Raw genomic sequence first — 23,157 nt, 5'->3', positions numbered from 1 at the left:
TTCCATTTTAATCCAAAGTTTAGTGCTTTTTTTTTTTTTGCATAATGTTAAAAAAGAGACAGGCAGACACTTTTAGATTAAATCTGAAGTCTCAGAGAACTTTTATACTTAAAAAAAAAAAAAATCAGCCAAGTTTCAGAGACTCTGAGCACACACAGTCTGCTCTGGCTTGTTCCTTGAAAACTGCCTGGATTCCCCACTATGCTGTCCCCTGTCCCACTTCTGTACAGGAAAGGTTTTCTGTGTGGTTTTTGTTTAGCCAGAATGTATTTCAGTGCAGAATATGCTGCCCAATTAGAAAAGATAGGCATTTTTTTTATTTTCTGGGAATATCATCCTAACAAGTTGCCTAAATCTAATGTCCCACTAAGGATTCTCCATTAGTTAATTTTTCTCCAGCCTATTTTACCTTGTTTTTCTACCCTTTCAATAGCACTTAGCCACTTAATTCCTCATCCATCACATCACCTGAGATCACTCTGTGCTGTGCAAGGTGTCTCTCATTATGTTCCCTTTCCCCCTCCCTCTCACACATCCCAATCCCCCCGAGCAGATCCAACAGCCTGGCTCTGTAACTCTAGCCCTGGAAACCTGCACCTCTAATTCTGCCTCAAATAATCTTAACCCCCCCCCCCAGTTCTCCATTTGTGTGTCATAATCTCTCCATGAAATCCTTCTACCAAGCCTCTACATGTACTCAGCAACAAAATAACTTTGATTTTCAGTCATGTTTGCCTCAGGTGGGAACTCCAGCCTCCACCTAAAGTTGTCTGTGAGGGAAATGACATAGTTCCTACTCTGGCCAAGACTGGCTGCATTTGAAGAACTTAATTTTGGCATTATAAATAGTACTCTAGTGCTTAAGGCATCTTAATTCACTTCAAGCACTTGTATCACATCGAGCAGTCTACATATACAACAGAGAAAAATCCCAAACCTCCTTGGACACATCCTTCTTCATGAGTGAGAGATCTGCCCATGGGGAAGAAAAGAAACCCCCTGCAATAGTGTTCCCCCTTCTCACCTAGCTCCTTAACAACTAGCAAAATGTATTTGATGCTTTATGTAGGACTACAAGGGAAATTTGGGAAGTCACCTTTCACTCAGCTGGATTTTAGGGCTGCTCGCTCTGATTTGGGTCCATCCCTCTCCACCATACCAAGAACTCAAAGAGAACCAGGACCTGCACCCAAGGTTTTTACTGCTGAACTCATTTTCTGCAGCTTTATCTGAAATGCCACAATCATCAACTTTAACACTTTTATCCAACCCAGGCCCAAGGCAGAGAGCTAAAACCTAGCAGATTCAAGAGCTAAAAGAACTCTCCTCTCCCCTACTTGCCTTAAGAAGGAAACACCCACTTTCTAACAAGAAACATTGCTTTTAATCAGAATATCTCTCCCAAATATAGATTATGGATTTACTTATTCTTTAGAGTGTTTGAACACCCTGATGCTGGGGAGCCAAAAAGCAATGCAAAAAGCACCAGCTAAAATAAATGTTAAAAACCAAATGAAGATAAAGAGCATTAATAACTGCAACCACCCAGAACACAGCAAGCAGCTCAAAAGACTTAAATGTCACAAATCAAGACATATCACAAAAAAAATAAGAAGATCTCCCCTGAAGGACAGGGAAAAGAGAAAATATAGACACAGGGAGGAAAGGCTGACTGTTTACATACCTGTTTTCAAAATCACTTCAATTCTTTTCAGACACTAGGGAAGGCTGGAGTTGGAGGGGAGGGAAATGAAGTAAATATAAACTGGTACCTGCTGGAGGCTCCAGAGCCACAACACAGCGCTTCATGACAAGGCAATCTTACTGTTGTCTCCTTTATTAAAAAGGAGTTAATGTTTCATTTCTTTGAAAGCAAATGACAGCTGCTCTAGGACCACTGGAATTCATGATACCTTGCTATGGTTATTACATTTTGATTAAAGTTTGTCACTTTTAGGTGTGCCTCAATTATAATGCTCTGTGGCAAGATTCTCTTCCCTGTCACAAATATTGCAGATGGTTTATTTCCCAAGTATAGGTTAGAGAAAGAGGTTAACCTCATCCATTAAATCTGTCCTGCTTGGCAACAGAAATTTTAAGTTTGTTTTACATATTAAAGAACCAAAAATCTGGAGATAGTGCTGCATTTTTTATAAAAATCAGGTTCCTCTGAGTGTGAAACTGGTTACCTTAAAAAGATTTATTACATCTACAACCTTGCTAATATCACCTTCTTACACAGCCTGACTGTACAACCTGGTTTCAGATGGACAGCCCTCATAGGATCTTGAATTTAAGCTGCAAGTATTATCACTTCTGTCATATTTGCTATAAATAAAATGGAACCATGTCAAAAGATGCTACTCAGCATGCAGAGACAGGGATGGAATTTTAAAGGAGCTCTACAAAATTTGCAGCAAAGCCTGCATTAAAAAAAAAAAAATAATAATGTAGGTTTTATATAGTGAGGATATATAAGTGCAGAATTGAGAATTAAAAAACAAACAAACAACCCCACTAAATGGTGTTCTAAGATAAAACTGTTAAAATGTTCAAATCTGTTTATGGCCCTGAGGATAAAAAGCTCTAGAGAAAAATTAAAACAAGTCCTAAAACCATTACAGTTCCATTTTAATAATGAATTTCTGTACACTGACTCGTGCATGCATTATTTGTTGTAGTTATTGCTTGTTTTCTGTATTAGCTTAGGCTGCAAGCTCAACTGCAGAAATGTTAACGCACTTAGCAGTTAAAAAGCTTTAATTCAGCATCCATCTACGATATTTATGCTCTCTCTCCTCCAACAGGTTTTCAAATTTTAGCTGTAGTTGAAGAATTGTACCAAAAAAAAAAAAAAAAGGAAATAAATCTCCCTCTCAAACAAACATTTAAAATGCCTTTAAAAAAAGTTACAGCCCAGTTCAAAAAGTAGGATTTTTAAAAATCCTAGGGCGGGATTTAAAAAAAATATTTATTCAGAGACATTCCTGGCACATTTGTCACCAGCTTCAGCCAGAGCAAATACAGAACTGTAATCAAAGCCTGCAATGGGCTGGGACTGCCCAAAGACTGAGCTGAAAAGGAAGGTTGTGACAGGGGACATCCCAACTGGCCCAGCCCACTTTGACAGGGACTTGCACCAATGCTTTTGGATGACATTCAAGCCCTTCTGAAACCCCCATCTCTAAAATAAACATCCACACATGGTACTGGAACCCCAAGACACCTCTCCACCAACACAGGAATGTCTTGCTGGTAAATCCCAGCAGCTCAAGGCCACCCTCCTGTATTTGCACAGAGCACGAACTGGGTGATGCCTCAGGTTTTATCTTATATTTTTCAGATTCTGTGCTGCTTTAGTGTGCAGTTCTGAGCTTTATATCAGGGGATGGTGAGCTCTCTTCACAGAGTAGGGAGACAAAACAATTCCTGCTCCAGCTGGGGACCAAGGACAAATGATCCAAATCTCAGACCCAAGAACATAAACAACATGGACCAAAGAGAGAAAAACAAGAAGGATGGGACTGCATAACCTAAAGCTGTACTTGGACAATTAACTCCAAAATGCAAATAGACCAAACCATATAAAAGTGTGAGACCCCCATGACTGGTTGTCCATTTTGTGACTATTTGGGTTTATTTTGAGTGTAGCTGTGGTTGGGCTGCCCAAGGTGGATCCATTGAGGCCTTCTAATAAATCCCTCCTTTATTCTTTAACTCTGTCCAGCCTTTGCTCTAGGTCAGCCTTCACAAGGCACCAGGGAACGAACTTGTAAATGAATCCTTAGGTAAAACAATCCTTTTTAGACAGACTACAATCACTTACCTCATCCACATTCTCAAAGGCATTGATGATGTCATATGGTAAACAGGACAGAAGATCAATCACAAACCACGTCTTCAGGTAGTTCATCCGTATGAGCTTGGGATCAGATATAACCTCTCCCCCGGGGCCAACAAAGGTGGTGTGAAAGTTCAAAACTATGTCAACCAGAAAAATAACGTCCACGACGCTGTCCAGCACCAGCCAGGCAATGTTGTTCTGCTTTGTCTTGAAGGACACGTTATATGGAACCATGATTGCTGTGTAGAAGGTAAGAATTAAGATGACCCAGTCCCAGGTGGTCTTAAAAGCACAATAGTGGAGTATAATGTGTGGTGGAGTCTTTGGAGCTTCTTGCTTGTACTGAGGAAGAATATCAGATCCCAGCTGGAGAACCTGTAAGAGGCAGAGAGACAAATGTTCCTGTTTTCAGTGAACAGGATCCAGTGAGGGGTCTTACAGATTTCTTTGGGGAGCAGCAGAGATGGGACTGTGCTCGTGGGACATTGCAAGGCAACCCACAGTTTCTAAATAATCTGATTTATTTAATATATGGAGGCAGCTATCACTCAATGAATGGGAGCAGCATGGCATCTCAGGATATTCCTGCAAAAAGAGAGGTCTTTGCAGATGGACTGAGGGGAAAGCATGCCAACAGCAAGGGAAGTGAGGCTCCATACAGAGGTTTTGGGTACTGCCACACCAGCATATGCTTTGTAGCTATGAACACAGCATCATAGAATGGTTTAGGTTGGAAAGGACCTAAAAGATTATCTATCTCCAACCCTCCTGCCATGGGCAGGGAATCTTCCACTACATCAGGTTGCTCCAAGCCCTATACAACCCGGCCTTGAACACTATCAGGGATGGGGCAGCCACAGCTTCTCTGGCAACCTGTTCCCATGCCTCACCAGCCTCACAGAAAGGAGTTTCTTCCTAACACATAATCTAAACATGAACACTCATTCAGATTTGTAATAGTTTCAAGACCAATTCTTTGTGCCTGACCTCATTTTAAATCACTGCTGAGCCAGAGCAACACCCTATCAAAGGTGAAACAGACCCAGCCTTGCTGGCTGACCTCCTAAAATGAGGCATCATGTGCACAACTTCTGCCTAAAACCCTGCCAATATCACACTTCTTTCATATTTTCTTCAAAAAGTTGTTGCTCCCACAAGCTCAGTATCACTAGTGGGTTCTCCTTTATTTCCTGTAATTATTTCTCTTTTTTTCTGCATAGGACTATAATCTCCTGCTTGCTCACTGCTGTAAAATTGTGGAACTGGAAACACTGTAAAAACAAAGCCAAATTCACTTAAGGCATTCCCAGCTAATCTAATTACCTCTTATCTCAGTCCAACACAAGAAACAAAAGCCCAAAGGAACACACTCGTGGCAATTCATTGCACTGACAACTGAAAGATCCATTTGGGGATCCATCTGGGGATCTGAAGTCCGTATGGGATAAAATAAGTAATTACAGCAACATTAAAACTCATTTTAGCCCTGCACCTGCCCCATACTGGGGGTGATGCACCATATTTCCAGGGGCAGTTAAACTGAAAACAGCAGCCCCAGATGTGTAAAGTTGATGAAACACAGGGTCCTTCATGGATGGAGAGGAGTAAAGGGCTCTGAATAAACTGTATAATAACTAAGAATATTAACTCAAGCACCACAAACAGGGATTCACCATTAATTCTTTGCAGTCTTGTCTTTTAGATGTTTTTAAGAGAAAGCTGATACTGATATCAGACAGCAGCCTCCCTCAGTCTGTGATGGGTGATGTGGCTCCCCAAGATGTCAAATCTGGGCCAATGTCAGGCTGAAGGCATCCAAACCTGCTTCTGCCTACCTGGTCCCACCCTCCCTAAGCCCATTTTTAGCAATCACAATCTGTAGGGAAAGTCAGTGGAGCTGTAACTTGTTATGTTAATTGGCCTTTTTTTTTTTTTTTTTTTTTTTTTTTTTTTTTTCTACAGGGTCAGCAGAATTGCACAAATTTATCCCATGGCCAGAAAAGCACTGCCACTACACAGGCAGCAGTGAGAGAGCAGCAGAGACCTCCAGGAGCCCGTGGCTGCTCCCTTTGGCAGCAGCCTCGTGTCACAGCAGCCCCAGTGTAACACAAAACCCTCTGTGGAGTGGTGTGGTCCCCGTGGAACTTGTCAGAGACAAGCACAGATGCCAAACCCCTGGTCAGACCTATACAAACATCAAACTCAAAGTGTCTCTCCCCCAGTGCCCAGGACAGACTCACTGTCAGCACTTCTATAAGCAACCACTGCAGCACACTGAACTGATGGATCCATGGGGTTTTCCCTGGAATTCAAGCAGCAATCAACACAATCATTTCCTCACAGCTGCCTTGTGAAAATTTCTTTCAATGTGAAAATTTTCACCTGCACTTAACACACCATTTTGGCTTTGCCTCATAATTTGGTTGTTATCTCCAGGTATCTCTTTGGACACATCAGTTTCTAACACTTCACTGATAAATCAGCACTGGGACTTCTTTCCCTGGTTTCTTCAGGCCTGTTTGTTCCCTGCCTTGTTCACTGGGACAGGAGCTGGAAATGTCCTCACTAGAGCTGGAAAATAAACTACTTAGGGCTCAAGCAGAATGCGATTAACATATGCTCGATATTTCCCTGTGCCTCTGGTAGTGGAGTGCTTGGGAGCTCCCACGATACTGTAAAAGCATAATTATTATTCTTAACATAATCTCATGCTGAGTTTGACATGGTGAGTGGGTGGCAAGTGGCTGTGGAGACCATTGAACTATAATGATTATTTCTTTCATGCTGCATGGATTCTTAATCACCAAAGATTACACAATATCTTTGTTAGTCAGCTGCATTCACCACAGACTGCCTGAATTATTCCTGTGTACAGCTAATAAAAATGACTGGTAACTGTTAAGTCTGATAAGGTGAGCAGCACATTCTGCAAGGGATGAGCTATGAAGATAATGCTCCTCCTCAGATACAGAAAAATGGAAAATGGGGCCTGTACAGTGATGGTGAACCCCTCCTCAGTCTGACTTCCTCACAACACTTTGCCTACAAAGCACTTTCCAGCCATAAACTACTTTTAAGAGAGGAGTTTGCACACACTCAAGCAACTGCTCCTGAGTACAACTTCATCCCAGCTATTCCTGAGCACACCTACTCCCTTACCTGAGGTTTTGCTGCTGCCTGATCTAAATCTCCCTTGCCTTTTTTTTTCCCTCTAGCTATAATGGCCCTGGTGAACAATTCCCTCCCTCATTCTATGCAGCTGCTTTGGACTCCTTTGAATATTGTTACCATCTCTTCTTCAGTCTTCCCTTCTCCAGACTAGACCAAGAATGGCTGTAACTGGACTTACAGGACACTGAAATGTCATAAACTTAAAAAGCAGGAGGTGTCAGTAATCCAGCATTTATCCAAGCTGTTGGCGTGGGATCATTCAAGGGAAAATGCCACACTGCCAACACCTGAAAACTGTGGGTTTCCATTCTGATAATTTGAGATTTTTATTATCAAAGTTCACTAAAACCAAGAAAGGTAATGAAACCAAAAAATGAAACATTTAAAGCTGCTATCAGTTCTACAGGATAAGTTCTCTGGCACAAGGGCTGTCTTTTTCAGTAGCTCATATATTTTGACCCTGTATTTTTGACCAATTTATTTTTCATTACCAGTGAACATGAAGATGAAGGCAGCACCTCTGTTACTCATAAGTTAACCTGAAGGTATTCACTTGTTGCACCACCTGCACTGTTAAGGAGATATTTGCAACCTGCCAAAGAATTCTTTTCATCAGTTCTGAAGATAATAGTGATGAGGGAAATATTGTAGGAATGGCTTTGCAGGAAAGTCAAAATCAGGGTTTATATGCAGGCCAGGGGTACCTACACAGGGATACTTCCAAAGTGGTTTGTCAAACAATCCCATTTTTCCAGGAGAGGGACTCGAGGACATCAAACCTGGTTCCATGTCACTGTGAGACAGCACAGTAGAGAAGCACTCTGTACACCCCAAGTTAAGGAACTGTGGATCTCAGATTCAGTCAAAGAGAGAAATGGAGAGTTTCTAGCCAGGCAGAAGCCCGGGAAAGAGTTGGAAAATAATGTAAATAATTCTTTATCTCTCTTGTTATTCACATTGTTTATAGTTAAGTTCTATCACTTCTGAGTCAGAGTCTTCTCATTCCTGTCCTGCCTCGACAGCGACAAGGAACAACCAGAAAGCTGAGGACTGTGTGCACAGAAATTTTGTCATTTAAGTAAAAGTGACCTACAGAGAGTTCTTTTATGACCTGTCCTAAAAACGTGGGCTTGCCACGTGGTGCTGCTTTGCGATGAGAGGAGGCGAGGCTGAAAAAATCAATCGGGGAAATACTTTCCTCTAAGAATATCCTTTCCCAATGGGAATTAGGATGGGTTTTCTTCCCCCCCACCTCCCCAGGAAGGGAGCAGGCTGGTGTCCACCCCACTTACTTCAGCCAAGCGGGAGTGCTTGTGCACCACCTCAGCCTTGTTCATGGGCGTCAGCTGCTGCAGGACGCTGCGGCTGTTGGTCAGCGCCCGCGTCAGCCGGGCAAACTTGGTCCAGCCTGCAGGGAAAGAAGGGAACCGTGTCAGAAATCACATCAGAACTACTCAGGCTTCATCCAGTGCTCATAAAGCTCCTTTCTGCTCAGCGATATTCAGCCTCACACCTGAATGGTTTCTCTAAATTGCCGCACGGAGCCGCTTCAGGCTCCGGGCTTAAAGACCTTGAGAAAGAGGAAAAATGTTGCTCCTTCAAGGCAACACAGGTAAATGTGAAAAGAATCAAAACATTCTTTCTTCTGCCTTCTGGAGACATTGTGTTAGAGGAATGGCATAGTGTTTTCAGCCTTCTGGGGACATTCTTGGCTGCTGAAATCTAATTCTGCAAAGGCTTCCCAAGCCTGCAAATCCTGTAGAAGGAAAATCCTTCCCAGGTACAGAAAGGCTCCTGCTGATTCAGGACCACTGGAGCAGCCCCAGAAGTCTGATCCTTAAGTCTTTACTGGTTTTTGCCCCAGCTATATTTATGGACAAAAATAAACTGGGGGAAAAAAAATTAAGAAGACTGCACCAGCAGCAGTGCTTCAAACTAAAAAAAAAATATTATAAAGCATTTAAAGTCATATTAATAACTTGATTTTAAATGGCATTAAGAAATAAATTTAGCTATTATACTAATGATAAACATCTGCTTTAATTGTAGCCTGGGACCCACACAGTGAATTGCCTGTGAGGAACATTTTCCTGCAGCACCCAGCAAGGAGCTCTTTGTTACTGAAAGCAGCACAAACCCAGGGACATGTCAGCAAGTCATTCCTGCTGGAAAAACACCCCAGTGTTTGTGATGGTGTGGAAGCATCAGTGGATGGGGTACAGCAAAGAAAACAGCAGGATTTACAGCAGTGTAGCAGCTCAGTATTGAGCAGGAGAATTGAAAATCCAAGATCTTTAGGAAGGAGACATTCCCAAGGACACGGAAGGAGATGCTGAACATTCAGTTTAGCCAGGTATAATGCTGTTTTATCAGAAAGTTGTGGATAAAATATCAAACAAGTTACAGACAGGAAAGGGGTTCAGGAGAAGGTTTAACTTCCATTTAATCGGAATGCTGAGTAGGTAAAAATTAGGGAAAATATTTGTATCTAAGAAAGGGAACACAGTATTTCTATGTTAGAATCATCACAGAATCACAGAATGGTTTGGGTTGGAAGGGACCTTCAAGATCATCTCGTTCCAACCTCCTGCCATAAACAGGGACATTTTCCACCAGACCAGGCTGCCCCAAGCCCCATCCAACCTGGCCCTGAACACTCCCAGGGATGAAGCAGCCACAGCTGCTCTCGGCAACCTGTGCTTATTTTTAAATACCTTTTGTTGATAAGAGTCAGGGACTTGGAATGTTAAGGGAAGCCCTGAAGGAGATGAAATAATGAGCAGGAAACAGAAAAGACAATAAAACTTCAAGAAAAAATTATGTACAAACTTGCTTTTGCCATTTAGAACATACATACTGCATTCACACAAATGTAAACCCATTGTTCATCATTTAACAATCAGAACAGCTTAAAAAAACATGACACGCCACCAGCACTACACAAACATTTGTGTCTGGCTATTTATAAATGACCTCAAAAATGCACATAAAAAATTCACTGGGAAAAGGTAAAAAATAGAAGCATTTTATTAACTTTTCAAATGTAAACTTTAAATGTGAGCTTTGGATATGTCTCATGCTTCTGGAGCTTACAGGGATATTCAATTAGGAATATGCACTTTCTCTATTTAACAAGGTCAAGGCAGACTGCAGTGATCTGTGAACTATTAATTTCTAGAAAAAATCCTTGTGCTTTTCATAATTGTCTATAAAACTGCAAGAATGAGACAGCTTTAAGACAGAAGTCAGAACTGCTCTTTATTTTTCTAAACTAGCAATTTCAAAAACCAAGTGAGCCTGGTAATAGCACTGTGACAGCTCTGCCCCAGCATTTCTAGTAATTGCTGGAGGCCACATTGCACACAGGTGATTTATTTTGGGTCACTGCAAACACACAGCAAGAACCAGGGAAAAAGAGCAGCTCTCCTCCAAGAAGGTGTTCACTCACTTCCAGGTACTCACACACTCATGAATTCAGTCATGGTCCTCTTCCCCTGGAAAAATATTTCCCTGTGGTCCATAAGGACAAATATGGACCAGTCCCCAATCTTTATTTTGTCATCCTGCCTCACAGCTGATATGAGTGCGAGGAAAAGTGCTCAGCAAAAACGAAACCATCAGAGACAAACTGCTGGGTGCAGCCCAAATCACCCTCATTTGTCACATTGCAGTGTTGTCTTCTACTCCAGCTCCTGACAGGGACATGGGGATGTCCAGCAGGGAGAAGTGAAAAGCCCTGTACATAAGAAGGTACAACCCCATGCTGGAGAGTGGTTTGGCAGAAAATGGTGTGGGGATTCCCAGAGGACCGAGCTGAACGTGTCCATGGTAGAAATTCTTGGCTGAATGAGACACAGAACTGCCAGCAGGTCCAGGAGGGTGATCCCCCCCATCTCCTCCTCACTGGTGAGGCCAGTTCCTGCATTTCTGTGAGGAGGATTTGGAGAAAAGTCAGAGGCTGGCAATGACAGGAGATGGCTTCATGCACTCTCTAGAAATCTTCCCTGTCATGGTGCTCTGCAGGCTGAGAGATCCCTCTCACAAAAATGCAGGGTTCAAAATGCCACTCTTATAAAAGCAGAACTGGTAAGAAATCCCTTGTCACTGTTCTAGGTAAGAAAAGCATCTGTTCTGCATTAAGCACAAATGCAGAATTCCTGGGGAAGTTAGGGAAGATGGAGCAGTAAACTGCATAACAGACAACAGTAACCTTTTTCTGCAAAAATAAAAAGAAAGGAAAAACTACAATTTTTTTCAAATCCTTCTTTACCACCAGTGAGACCATCAATGTCATGTGAAAGAAAGAAGCCACACATTTTAGCATTCAAAGTTACCACTCTGCTCATCTGCTGTGACCTCTTCTTTTCACAGGACAAACCATTTCATCGTGTCCTTTCTCCACCAAGACCAAAGCTTTGCTTTGTGCCAGAGCAGACCTTCTGCAAAACCCTTCCAGCCTCATTTAGACACGTCAGATTTTCACTTTTCTTTCAGCCCTGTTAAGCCCATGATTCTGGACACTGGAACCACAGAATACAATAACATGACTTTTTTTTCTCCAACTCAGCACCAAGTCCAATATTATTTACCTGTTCCAATCTACCCATCTGCAATAGTGTGAAAAAAAGTACCAGGTTCTTTTGTTTCCTATTTACAACCCAAGAGAATTAAAAACACAGCAACAGCAAGATGCTGGGTTGTGAGTGGGAAGGTGAAAATGTATACAGGCTGCCTCGTGTCTGAAATAATCTGCACAGGGTACATTTCTCTCTTTCTTGACCTTGTTGTAGACTAGACAAATTCGGAATTATATTTAAAACCAATGTGTATGTTTAAATAGACCAGAAAATTTGCATAGCTGCCTACTGCTGTCAATGTTTCTTCAAACGATTCTCTCCTTTCTTTTCCTCTTTAGACAGACACTTGAAAAGAAAGATAATTTTATCCCAAGTATTAGTGACCGTCTGTCCTCACAGATATTTTCAGTCTGGAAAGAGTAAAGGAGATGCACAAATAGCAGGTGCAAGAGGGGCAAAACCAAAAATGTACTTATGAGAAAATGCAACACTTCTGATGCTCTCTTCAGCTCAGCTGGATTGCATCTTTCTTCCACAGCACTGCCTGAAAAAAGCACCCTGAACTTGCACCACTGCACTCAGGTTTTTGGGAAAAAAGCATCATCATCAGATCACACACCAGATCAGGCCAGCAGCTGCTTCTCCTTACAAGCAGTTAAACTTGCAAGGAGAAGCTTGTAAACTTGTAAGGTTCCACACAAAGATGTGAACCACCTCGAATGGAAATTTCTGGAGTAGCATATTAAAAAAATGTATTGTTTCCCCTGATTCTTTTTAATTACTTTCTTACCCATGGATCAAATAAGAAGCATTTGTTCCCCTGCTTCAAAAAAACCCCTCGTGATCTGCATTCATTCTCAGGATCCAAAACAATGATCTCTTAAACAGGAACCTAGCAAAATATTTGCCTGTTTCTATCCACTATTCAAGGTAAAATGACTGCATTCTCAGTAAACTGGAGGTTTAACAGTTACAAGAACAGGACATGAAGAAGGCAAACATGCTGATAGACATGGCCTAAACTACTCCCTGCCTTGGCCCAGCTGGAATGCTGCCCTTCCAAGCTGGCAACTTCCTTCTTCCTCCATGCATTTTAGACACAATTAAATAATTTACATCCACTATTCTCCATGCCTCTTGCCCTAAACCAGACTACCAACTTGACAGCCCTCTGACTGTGGGTCTAAGACAGAGATGACTTTGTGATGTCCTTCACACAGCAGCTGAGACAGAGGTTTCTCTGAAGAGAAATAAAAACAGCAATACCAAATTAATTTTTTTAAAATATTTTTTTCTAAAGCTTAGATGCTGTGACTGGTTGAAGCTGTTGATGTGGTGGCAGGATGCCTGGGGAAGTACAGGAGCACAGGGGGCAGGGGGGGAGGTAGGGAATTGTCAACACCCAAACACCTCCTCAGAGGAGGAAAAGCTTTCCAGAAGGGTCTGAGGAGCTAATTTAGCCACTCAGTAGTTTATGAATTTATAGATTCATACACCACTACAAAAACTGCATGGCTCCTGAGGGGGAAATGGTATTTCAAGGTTAGAGCTAGATCCTTTTGTCCCTCCACCACCAGAAAGTCCAAACTATCCCTCTCACTACAGCATGTGCCTTTCCATCAGCTTCTCCTCCAACAACAGCAGTATTATGCCACACATCTTTCTCCCTGAGATCCCAAATCCATCATTTTTTACAGCTAGGATGGGCAGAGCTCTGTGGCAGCTGCTCTGCACAAATCTCCCCTCCACTGCTGCATTCTGCTTTCTCTGGGTGCAAAATCCTTTCCAGACTCATTCAGAGGCTTCACATTTTCACATTTCTGACAGCTGCACCCTTGGACTGCCACAGGAACCTCTCTGTGCCCTTCTGGTCACCAGCCTGCAGATGGATCCAGCACACAAACACCCCCAGCCAGCTCCAACATTGCTCCTCTTCTCTGCTGCCTTCCCTGGGCAGGGAGAAACGCCAGCCAGGTCCAAGATGTTGATGCAGTGTACGGCAGAGCATAAAAAAAACCAAAAAAAAATCTGAGTAAAATCTGTCCAAAGAAAGTGCAGCAAGGGAGGCTTCCCCAAGCAGAAGTGATGCTGGAATGGATGAGACACAAACATTGAATTGTTTAGTTTGGAAAAGACATCCAAGACTCTTTCCTAAAGGTAATGTGGAGACAAAACCTTGTCATCAGAAGGATTTCCAAGCTCACAAAGCTCACAAAACAGAAAATGTTTTCATATATAACTAAACATAAGTTAGTTCTAAAACCTTTAGAACTCTCACCATAATTTAATTAAGAGTTGAAAATTTGCAGTCTCTCTGACTGGGTTTTTGTACAGTTCCATATGCAGATTTAAGCACCCAGCTAGCAGCCACACTGGAAAAAAGTTAGTTCTTAAACTATATTATGTTATTTTAACACTAAATTCATACATCAGAGTTTATGAAGAGTTAAACATCTCAAGGTGAAATGTGAATGTCCTTTATGGTGCACTTGCTCTGAAAAACCTCGACATGACTAGCTCCCCTAATAAAGCATCAATGTAGATCTACTGAGTTGCAATTAACCTTTTTGTCAGGGTTTGTCTGGTTTTAAATAATGATGACTTTAAATCTGTATAACAGGGAATTATCCCCTACCTTAGATTGCAGGGAATACACTGGGGTTAAGAATTATATTCTGCGGAAAAAAACAAAACAAAAAAAAACCAAAACAAAAAAAAAAAAACCAAAACAAAACAAAAAAAAATTGCAGAGGGCAATTCCAGCAGTGCTTGTGTTGATTCCTGCCTGCAGGAGCACAGGGAACAGATCCCAGCCATGGCAAGATTGTTCTGATCTCACTGTGGAGCACAAAACAGTTAACATGCACAATGCTTAAATAATATATAATTTATTACTTACCCACAAAAGCAAAGAGCTAGCACTGCTCAGAGTTAGGAAGTGTGGAATTCAATTGGAAACACAGATCATCCTTTGGCATAAATAGCATGTATAAATCCAAATTATTTCTACACTCTCAAACAGTAAAATCATGACAATGGCTGGCTGTTTGCTCTTTACTGCAGGCAAAGCATGTCTGAAAGAGTTCACTGTCTCTTTGAAAAAGTTGATAATCCCAGTATTGGGTTTTTAGAGACAGAGGGGAATAAACAGGATTCCTGAATAAACAGATAAATAGTCAAACAATGTTCAATCATTCCCATGGTGCAGTAAAAATATTTCTGGACTTAGAGTCTATTAAAATGAAATTCAAAATAGTGGGATAAATTTCTGGAATTGAAACTCTGTGTGTTCCACTGTCTGATAATGCACTGCACTCCTGGGATAATTTTTACATCCAACCTCCCTTCTTGCTCAGTGTTGGGTTCCCAGTTACCATCCACACACTGCAATTGCTGGGGAGCTCAGTATGGATGAAGAACTAATGGGTAATCTTGGGCATATCATTTTACCTCTCTGAGCTTCAGTTTCTCCTCCTTAAAATGAAGATAATGCTAATTACCTAATTTGCAAGCCATTTTGAGATCTACTGATAAAGAGAGCTAAGATTTATATAACTCTAGACTACACTAGGCATACATTTTAAAATTACAAAATATTTTTCAGTTCTCAAATGTACAGTCTATGTAAAATGTATAATGTAAAATGTAAAATGTACAGTGCCCAACTTCTTACATTTCACTTTTCTGCAAATAAGGCTAAACTTTATACACAAACACAGGGCCACTGGGGAATTAGTTCCCATAAGTGTATAAAAACAGGTGCAAATTTTAGGAAGAAGAAGGGGGAAAAAAGAAAATACTAAATACCGTAAATGTCAGTTAACTGGCTTTTACAAGTTGGTCAGATAGCAAAGTGCTCCTCCCATCACATCACCTCATCCAGGTTCTGCATTTGAATCACCCCAGAGTGGCCAAAGCCTCTTGCACAGCAATCTGCACCAAATTGACCCTTGTGTGACAATCTCAACAAGATATTGAGACCACACAGTTCAGTAATGGGTGAAGAATTTATTACTTGGTGAGTATCAAACAAGGAGCAGTGGCAAATAGTTAAAATTTATTACTGGGGTCCTTCTGGACACCAGTGGCCAGGCATCCCATTCAGTGCTTGTCTCCAGGGTTTGAAAGTTTTTATAAAATGACTGATAGAAGTGTCAGATGACAGGAGGATTAGAGGAATGTTAAAAGCACTGAGGACATTCAAAGGGGATGATGTGCTTGATGACTGAGCACGTGCCATGAAAACACATAAACACATTTTAAATGGAAAACAGTCATCCAGAGAAAAGCAATGAAAATAGTAACTCTAGCACAGGAGGGGAAAATGTCCCAAGCAAAGAACAGTCTGAAAAGGATCCAAAGGTCTTGGTAGATGAGAAATTCAGCATGTAATTGGCTTTGGCAAAAAGTCACCTGCTCTTTGGATACATAACAGTAAAAACTGGGCTTGGAGGCTGAGCAATGAGCAATAATGAGGAATTAGCTGGAAACCCACCTGGCCACAATAATTGCTTCAGAAACTCACTGGGGACCTGGGAGGCTGAAATCCAGGCCACCACAGCTTCATCCCTACTGCTGCCAATGAGCTGGATTAAAGGGCAGCTAAAATATCCATGTATCTGCCATCAACAGACCTCCAAATTCAGTCTAGACAGAGGTTTAAGGAGCTGAACTAATTTACTTTATCAAAATAAGGCACAGTGATGAGCTGATTATATGTGCAAATGCATAGTGGGACTTTCTTAATACAGTGGGGAAAAAGACATAAGAAGATGCCCTGCAAGAAGCTAAAACCAGGATAATTTGACACTTCTTTAATGCCAAAAGCCTAATGGAGAAGCACAAAACAAAGTAAGTAAAGTAGTGGAATCTCAGCTTGTTCTAAATCAATACTGGATGCCTCCCTGGAGGGGATGATTTAGTTACACACAAGTTCACGGGTTCAGCAGAGGAGCAACTTAGTGAAGTGGAATGCCCTCTGTTACATAGATCATACCTTTAAACTCCACTACATTTGTACTTATTATTTTAGATTTGCCTAATGATGAGTGCTCCGTTTTCTACATACAAAGTGTATCCATCTACAAACAGCTTTTGCTTCAAAGATTAGCTTCTAGTTTAATTCAATCTCTCACAGGGTTAGATTTCATTTCAATGGGATTGCATTTTCATTGCACATTAAACTTCCAGAAATTTGCAGACAGTTAATGTGCATCGATGGGCTGCTGATGGAGCACACAAAGGGCTCCAAAGGCTGCATCAGACTCAGAAAAAAAGTACTTCATTTCTGTGAAAGAAACCAAACAACCCTGGACATGGAAATTCCCTTTTCTTCATCACGGTGGGTCTCCAGCAGCAATAAAGCAAAAAAGGATACAGAGGGGGAAGAGGCAGTGAAAATAAGGCCGTGGAGCATCACTCCTGAAAGTGAGGAAGCAAATCCCTCTGTGACTGCTCAGCCTGTGCAGTGTCTGCAGAAAGTGTCAGCAGCACACTGCTGAAGACATAACAGGAATGAATAACAGGGATGCTTGTCCTGCAGGAACAGGAGAAAAAGCAACCTTGGAAGGTCTTCCAAGTTACTGGCAAGCTGTGCCTATCCCAAATGGGTGGTTTAAAATACTACCTAAAATAGTCTTTTATCTAAATATTTTCTAACTATCTAAATACTAAAAGAGAATATCTCAGCAGTGCTGCACTGAGTTGTCTGCTCTTGGCACTAAAACCCACCTGGTGTCGTGGCAAATGCCCATTCTGCCATATCCCCCTCCCCCACCAAAGTCCTTAATTCTGTCATATCCCCCTCCCCACCAAAGTCCTTTCTCCCAGCCCAGGAGTCCCTGGATGCTGCACTCTAGACCCAGGGGAGAATGGAGAACTGGAGGTGATCTCCTTGCTGCCTAGAAGGGAGGGAAACTGCAGATCACAGCAAAAGGAAGCAGCATGAGAACAAGTGGGTATCTATCGTGACCCTTGTTATTACAGCCACAGAAAAGTGCAATAAAAACATGTTAAGGATATCCAAATTGTAACCTATTAAATTACTGTGATGGATTACTGTCAATGTGATGTACTCAACAGGGTACACTGTGCTTCAGCTAAAGGTAGAAACCTTATTTTCATGTTCTAATCCCTCCACCCACTTCCTCTATTATCACCAGGTTGGATACCCCCTCAAGGAAAAAAAGGTTCCCATGTGCAACTAGTTATATATGCTTAATAACTTGCACTTATTAAAGATAAAAAAGGATCAGAATTATAGGCTTAGCAAGGATTAGCAAGCCATAAGTGCATATTTCTGCAACTACTACACTTTTTATAGCCCTGTCACACTCTGAGATAGAGTTGTATCATTATATAGAGTTATATAACCATAAAGAGTTATATCACTGGAAGCATTACAGCATTGTCCCAGACAGACTTGATTATCAGAGTCTGGCTCTATCAAGTGAAAAGGGAAAAAAAAAAAAAGAAAAAAAAACAAAACAACTTCGGGATCCTGCTGTGCCATTTCCTGATCCCATCTGTTAACAGCACACCATCCTGATTTGTAGGGGGCTCGTTAGCACAACTTTGCATCCTGATTCTACATCACATCATTATTCCCTAGAACTTCCCCATCACTACAGATGTGACAAGCCTGATGTCTCACTCCACAGAAACTCCAGATAACCAGTGAGAATCCTAGCCAACAAAAAAATCTAAGTTTACATAAAGGCCATGTTTTTTCTTAACTGATGATAACAAATGGAATAAAACCACTGCACAACTAGGTGAACTCCACTATTAACCAAAATTGCTGATATTTTTTTTCTATACTTAAACTTTTTGTTCCATAGAATCTACAGCATCAAATGGTGTTAAAATTTTAAGTGGCCCCATTCACCCTTCTAATAGTTAGGGCCCAGAAAAATGGCTTAATTTTTTTCCTGACAAATAAACAGAAGATTATTACCACTGTGTGTCTTTGGAGGAATTGAAAGTCTTCAGATGTTTTTAAAAGGCCATTGGGTAAAGACAGAATAAAAGCTCAGCAAGCTGATAAAAGTATCCAACTGTGACCTGACAATGGTACAAACATTAAAAAAAAAAGATCCTTTGGGTTTTATTCACCTAAAGAAAATACATAATAGGATCTTTCATATGCTTGTAATGGCCTCCCACCTCTGCTGCGCACGGCCTCGAGGCAGACCTGGGGATTTGGCCCTCTGCCACCACAGGTGGGACCTGCTGCTTGCTGCTGAATCCAGATCAGACAAATGCTCCTATTAGCAAAGAGGAGCTGGAGGAGGAAAGGAGAGATCAGACAAATACAGCACAGCTCCTTAACCAGAAAATAAAGCACTGGCCCAGTGACCACCAAGGGCAGCCGTGGCCTCCTGCCTCACCGTGAATTCTCACACATCTTCTTCTTCCACGCTGCCCCATCCACAGCTCATCAGCCACTGGCTCAGTGCTTGTAGTGCCACTGGGGCACCATAAATCCAAAACCAAACCAGTGGAGGGGTTCTCTCTATCCTCCAGACCTCCATAGCTGCTGGTGGCACCTTCACTCCAGAGGGAACACATCAACCAGGAGGCTGATCCTTCCTTCCATCCTCATTTTTGCTGCTTCTGCTGGAGCTGCTGGGGTGGTTTAGACACTTTTGACTGGTTAGACACTTTCTGAAGTAATTTTCCATTTACAAGGAATGGCTTTACAGCAGTTTTTGGTCACAGTTTCATTGCCATACATCACAGGTCTCCCACACATCACCCAGCAATAATAGATTGGAGCACAAGTAACAAGAAAACAAGGCAGTCCAATCTTTAGTCGACAGCTGACTGCCTGTACCCTCTCAGAAAACAAGGGTTTTGATCTCTGTCACTGTATTTTATGGGAGGAAGGTGGCTTTTAAATATCCCTTCTCTCAAGTCTTGCTTACAGTCCAGTAAGTTTTCAACAGCTTTCTGGTCTGCAGCAAAATCACAGCGCCCTGGGTGAGCCTGGGAAAAAATTTTCATTACTTTTATTGTCTCTGGCAAGCAAAGCTCCCTCCTCCTCCTCCTTTCAGCATTAGCAGAGCAAGTGGTGAGCACACAGGTAAGCAGAGACACCATCTGTCAGTGTCCCAGACCTCTCTGACTCCCTCTGCCCACACGGGGCTTGTCCCCATGAAATCAGCTCCATTTCTTGCACTCAACAAACACTCTTTTATACCCACATCAGGAAAAAAAAAATATCCCACCTCACCCTGGCAGTGTGCTCTGTAGCAGGACAACTGATTCATTTGTCTGCCTTGTTTTCACAAACCCAACAAGCTGCTCGACACTTTTGGGCAGATCTGCATCCTCAGCATCACTCTGTGTCCCCCAAACCTGCTGTGCCCTGGCAAGGTCCCCACGAGATGCCAACCCCACTGCAAGCAGATCTGGCCAAGAAACCAGGTATTTCCAGGAGTGGGGACACACAGACACTCTGCAGTGTAGATACAAACAGTGCCATGATTTAAATACCTCACAGGAACATGACATACTGAAGCTTCACCACAAAGCAACACACCTTTGAACGGTGCAGAAGGTTTTGGTATGGAGAGATTATTGCATAATGGCATCAATATTTTATTCCTGCTGAATTTTTTATCTCAAATTTACTGCTCCCATAAGTAACACACAGTAACTCATCTGCACCATAGTTACTCATGTATTATGTATTGCATGGTCCTGGCAGAATTTCTTAATAAATATCCTTCTTTTAAAAAGGAAAAAAAAAAAAAGATAGCCCTTTCAATGGCAAATCCCAGCACTCAGCAGCAGCATTTTATTGAAACCCTTTTCCACAAGACTTTAAAAACTCTCCTCTAAATTTTAACGTTATGTGTTTATCAACCTCATAATTCAAAAAGAAAATGGCCTGGCAGCTTCTAAGCACATTGTAATGTTATCTGCAGGGACAATGAATGATGTATCTCTCATAGCACCATGTCTGACACAGAACCACTATGATCCCAGTGCCATGGGATCCCAGAGACCCACACAGCTGAGACACACAGGGTAATGCCACAGTGCTGTTTTCCCACCCCTGGAGTAAAGTGCTGCAAATATTTGAACATGTTTTCTTTATATCAAGGATGCAAAAGACAAGCTATAATTTATACAGAAGCAAAATCAAAATGGGGCTAGTGGTTTGTAATGATGAGGTTTGCTGGAGGGACAGATCAACGCTCTTCCATGCTCTAATCAAAGCACCCTGAGCAGATTCTTCAGGCTCCAATTCTATGCTTTAAAGGCATAGAAATGTGGCTGAACTGCCTCTGCAATGTTCTGGTTGAGTTTTGGGGGTTTTAGAGTATGACTTTGACAGAAGTAAGGGCTCTTAAGACATAGAGCCAAACCTCTTTGGCTGTTGAGGACTATGTTTTGTGATTTCCATCATTAATACCTGGCATTTTAACTAATGGTGCTCTCCAGTGAAGAGCAGCAGCACACAAGTCACGCATTTCACTGCTACTGCTCTTTCCCATAGGAACAAATATTCCTGTTCTGGATGCCACATGGGTTCTGCTCCTCCTCAGCCACAAGATGGGGAGGGGAAGAGCTCAGCCCCTGAAGCACATCCCTGCCTCCCCAGGGAAGGCAGCAGAGTTTGAACCTCCCTGAGGCTGAGAATCCACAGGAGGCAATATTCATCATTTCTGCATTTGAGAGCCACCTCCAGTATGTTCTCTCTCTCCTGCTGCCACAACACTTCTCAGTGCAACTCAGTCCTGTGGGAAGTGGGACAGAGCTGGGTGAAAACAGGGATTTGGGAGCTGGTTCCATGTGAAATACATCTTGGTTCCCCCAGAAGGCATCAAATAGGAAACCTTACAAGAAGATTCTTGTAAACACTGGTTTTTTCCTTGATGAGCTCACACTATGTATTACATATACTGCAGCAAGGAGCCAGTCCCATGCCTTCAGATACCCATAAAGTCCTTTTAATTAACTGGCATTTACCCTAAAACTCTCAGATTATTTCCAGGCAGAATTCTACATTATGGAGCTGAAAGTGAAATAAAGAACATTTGCAGGTTGCTAGCTAAATTGTCGAGGCAATAAAGTTTATGATGGCTGAGAAGGTATTCCTATATCAGGATCTTATAATTTTATAGATAATACTCTCTAGACAAAAAAAAAAATGTCATATTTAGTGTTAGCTCGGAGGGGAGCCTTTCATTTTAAGTCTGCCTTTATAAACTGACTTTTCAGTTATCCAAACACTTGCAATAAGTGCTGTCTAGATCCTAAGAAGCTGTTTGCATTCAAATGACAACCAACTTCATCCTAAAGAAGATGTTTTAGAGCACACTAGCTCCAAGTGAGATATCAAACCTCCTTCAAGCGTGAAGAAAAAGCGTAGTAAAGAATTAATCATCAGGAGGCAACTTCCAAGAGATGTGGGTAATGTCCTTCTTTATGTAAGCATGCATTGTTTCACCCAAAGCAATACACATGTAAACCTGACACAAGACACATGTTCTGTAACTAAAGCAGAGCATGATGCTGCCAGATCCTCTGTACCTTTCCCCACCAATTTCTCCTGCAGGGCTGCAGGCCTGGCCAGGAGCTGTTCAGTGACAAGAGCATTCCAACAAAATCCTGCCCTGCAGCTGATAAGTAACAAGCACAATGCCCACTGCCATGCAGCCATCACTCCTGAGCAGTAATAAATGACTCAAACAGGCTGTTTCACATTTCACCTCCCAGAGGGAGAATGGAAAGAAATATCAATATCTCATCACAAGGAGCTGGAATTATTTTTTCCTGAAAAGATGACACCTGTCCTGTAATAGAAAGAACTCCCAAAACAGTACAGCATTCAAACAACTCAAAACTGTGTCATTTTTAGAAAGTACCAGCTGTAGTGATGAAGAAGTGAATTACAGAGAAAAATGAAGGCTTGTGACTCTAGAAAAACATTGGTAGGGAATTTCCACTTATGGTGACTTATCATTTTTTTTTTTTAATAATTTAGGAGAGTGGCATTGAAACTCTGACAGGTCATGAAACATTTCCTCAGTTCAAGACACAGATCACAGACAAGACACGTTCCTGTGACAGGTCTGAGCTCAAGCATTTACTTCTATCCTTCATAAAAAATAATAATATACTTCACGTTTACCTTTTGTTGAATCATCTTCGATCGGTTGCTTGAACAAAGTGATATCCTTAAAAGTGCACAAGAACAAAACCACTTTTTCATGTTCATTTCTTATAGGTGCAATTTGCATGTAGAACCAAACTGGGGTTCCTGGAGCAGAGAAAAAAGTGACATTGGAATGTGGTGTAGCACAGACTACCCCCAGCCCATAACATTTACACACTATTAAAACACACATGTAGTTTAGCTGTGTATCTCAATATTTCTGCATCCTCCAGACTTTTTAATTTTACTTCCTCCAAGGAAAACAACATATTCCCATTTTTACAGCTTCATTAATCTAACTAGATGACAGAGACAGGAGGCTATATAAAAACTCATTCTGAAATAAAATGCACAGTTCTTCCCCTCTTGCTCTTGTTTTTTCACAGTATGCTGCACAA

At 41.7% G+C, this 23,157-nt stretch overlaps 1 protein-coding gene across 1 annotated transcript in view; it reads right to left on the bottom strand.

Moving 5' to 3' along the window:
- Positions 1-23,157, bottom strand: part of KCNH5 (potassium voltage-gated channel subfamily H member 5) — a 160,545-nt gene that overhangs the window by 113,543 nt on the left and 23,845 nt on the right. The window contains exons 4-6 of the mRNA XM_021554525.4: positions 22,736-22,864; positions 8,308-8,423; positions 3,827-4,219 (exon numbers count right to left, since the gene is read on the bottom strand). Of these exons, the coding sequence (XP_021410200.1) occupies positions 3,827-4,219; positions 8,308-8,423; positions 22,736-22,864 (638 nt within the window). The remainder of the gene's footprint in view (positions 1-3,826; positions 4,220-8,307; positions 8,424-22,735; positions 22,865-23,157) is intronic.

The sequence above is a fragment of the Lonchura striata genome, chromosome 5 (assembly GCF_050655825.1).
Source record: "Lonchura striata isolate lonStrDom1 chromosome 5, ASM5065582v1, whole genome shotgun sequence".
NCBI classification, from domain to species: domain Eukaryota; kingdom Metazoa; phylum Chordata; class Aves; order Passeriformes; family Estrildidae; genus Lonchura; species Lonchura striata.
Note: the sequence above shows the minus strand (reverse complement) of the source record. Positions and strands in the feature narration are given on the sequence as shown.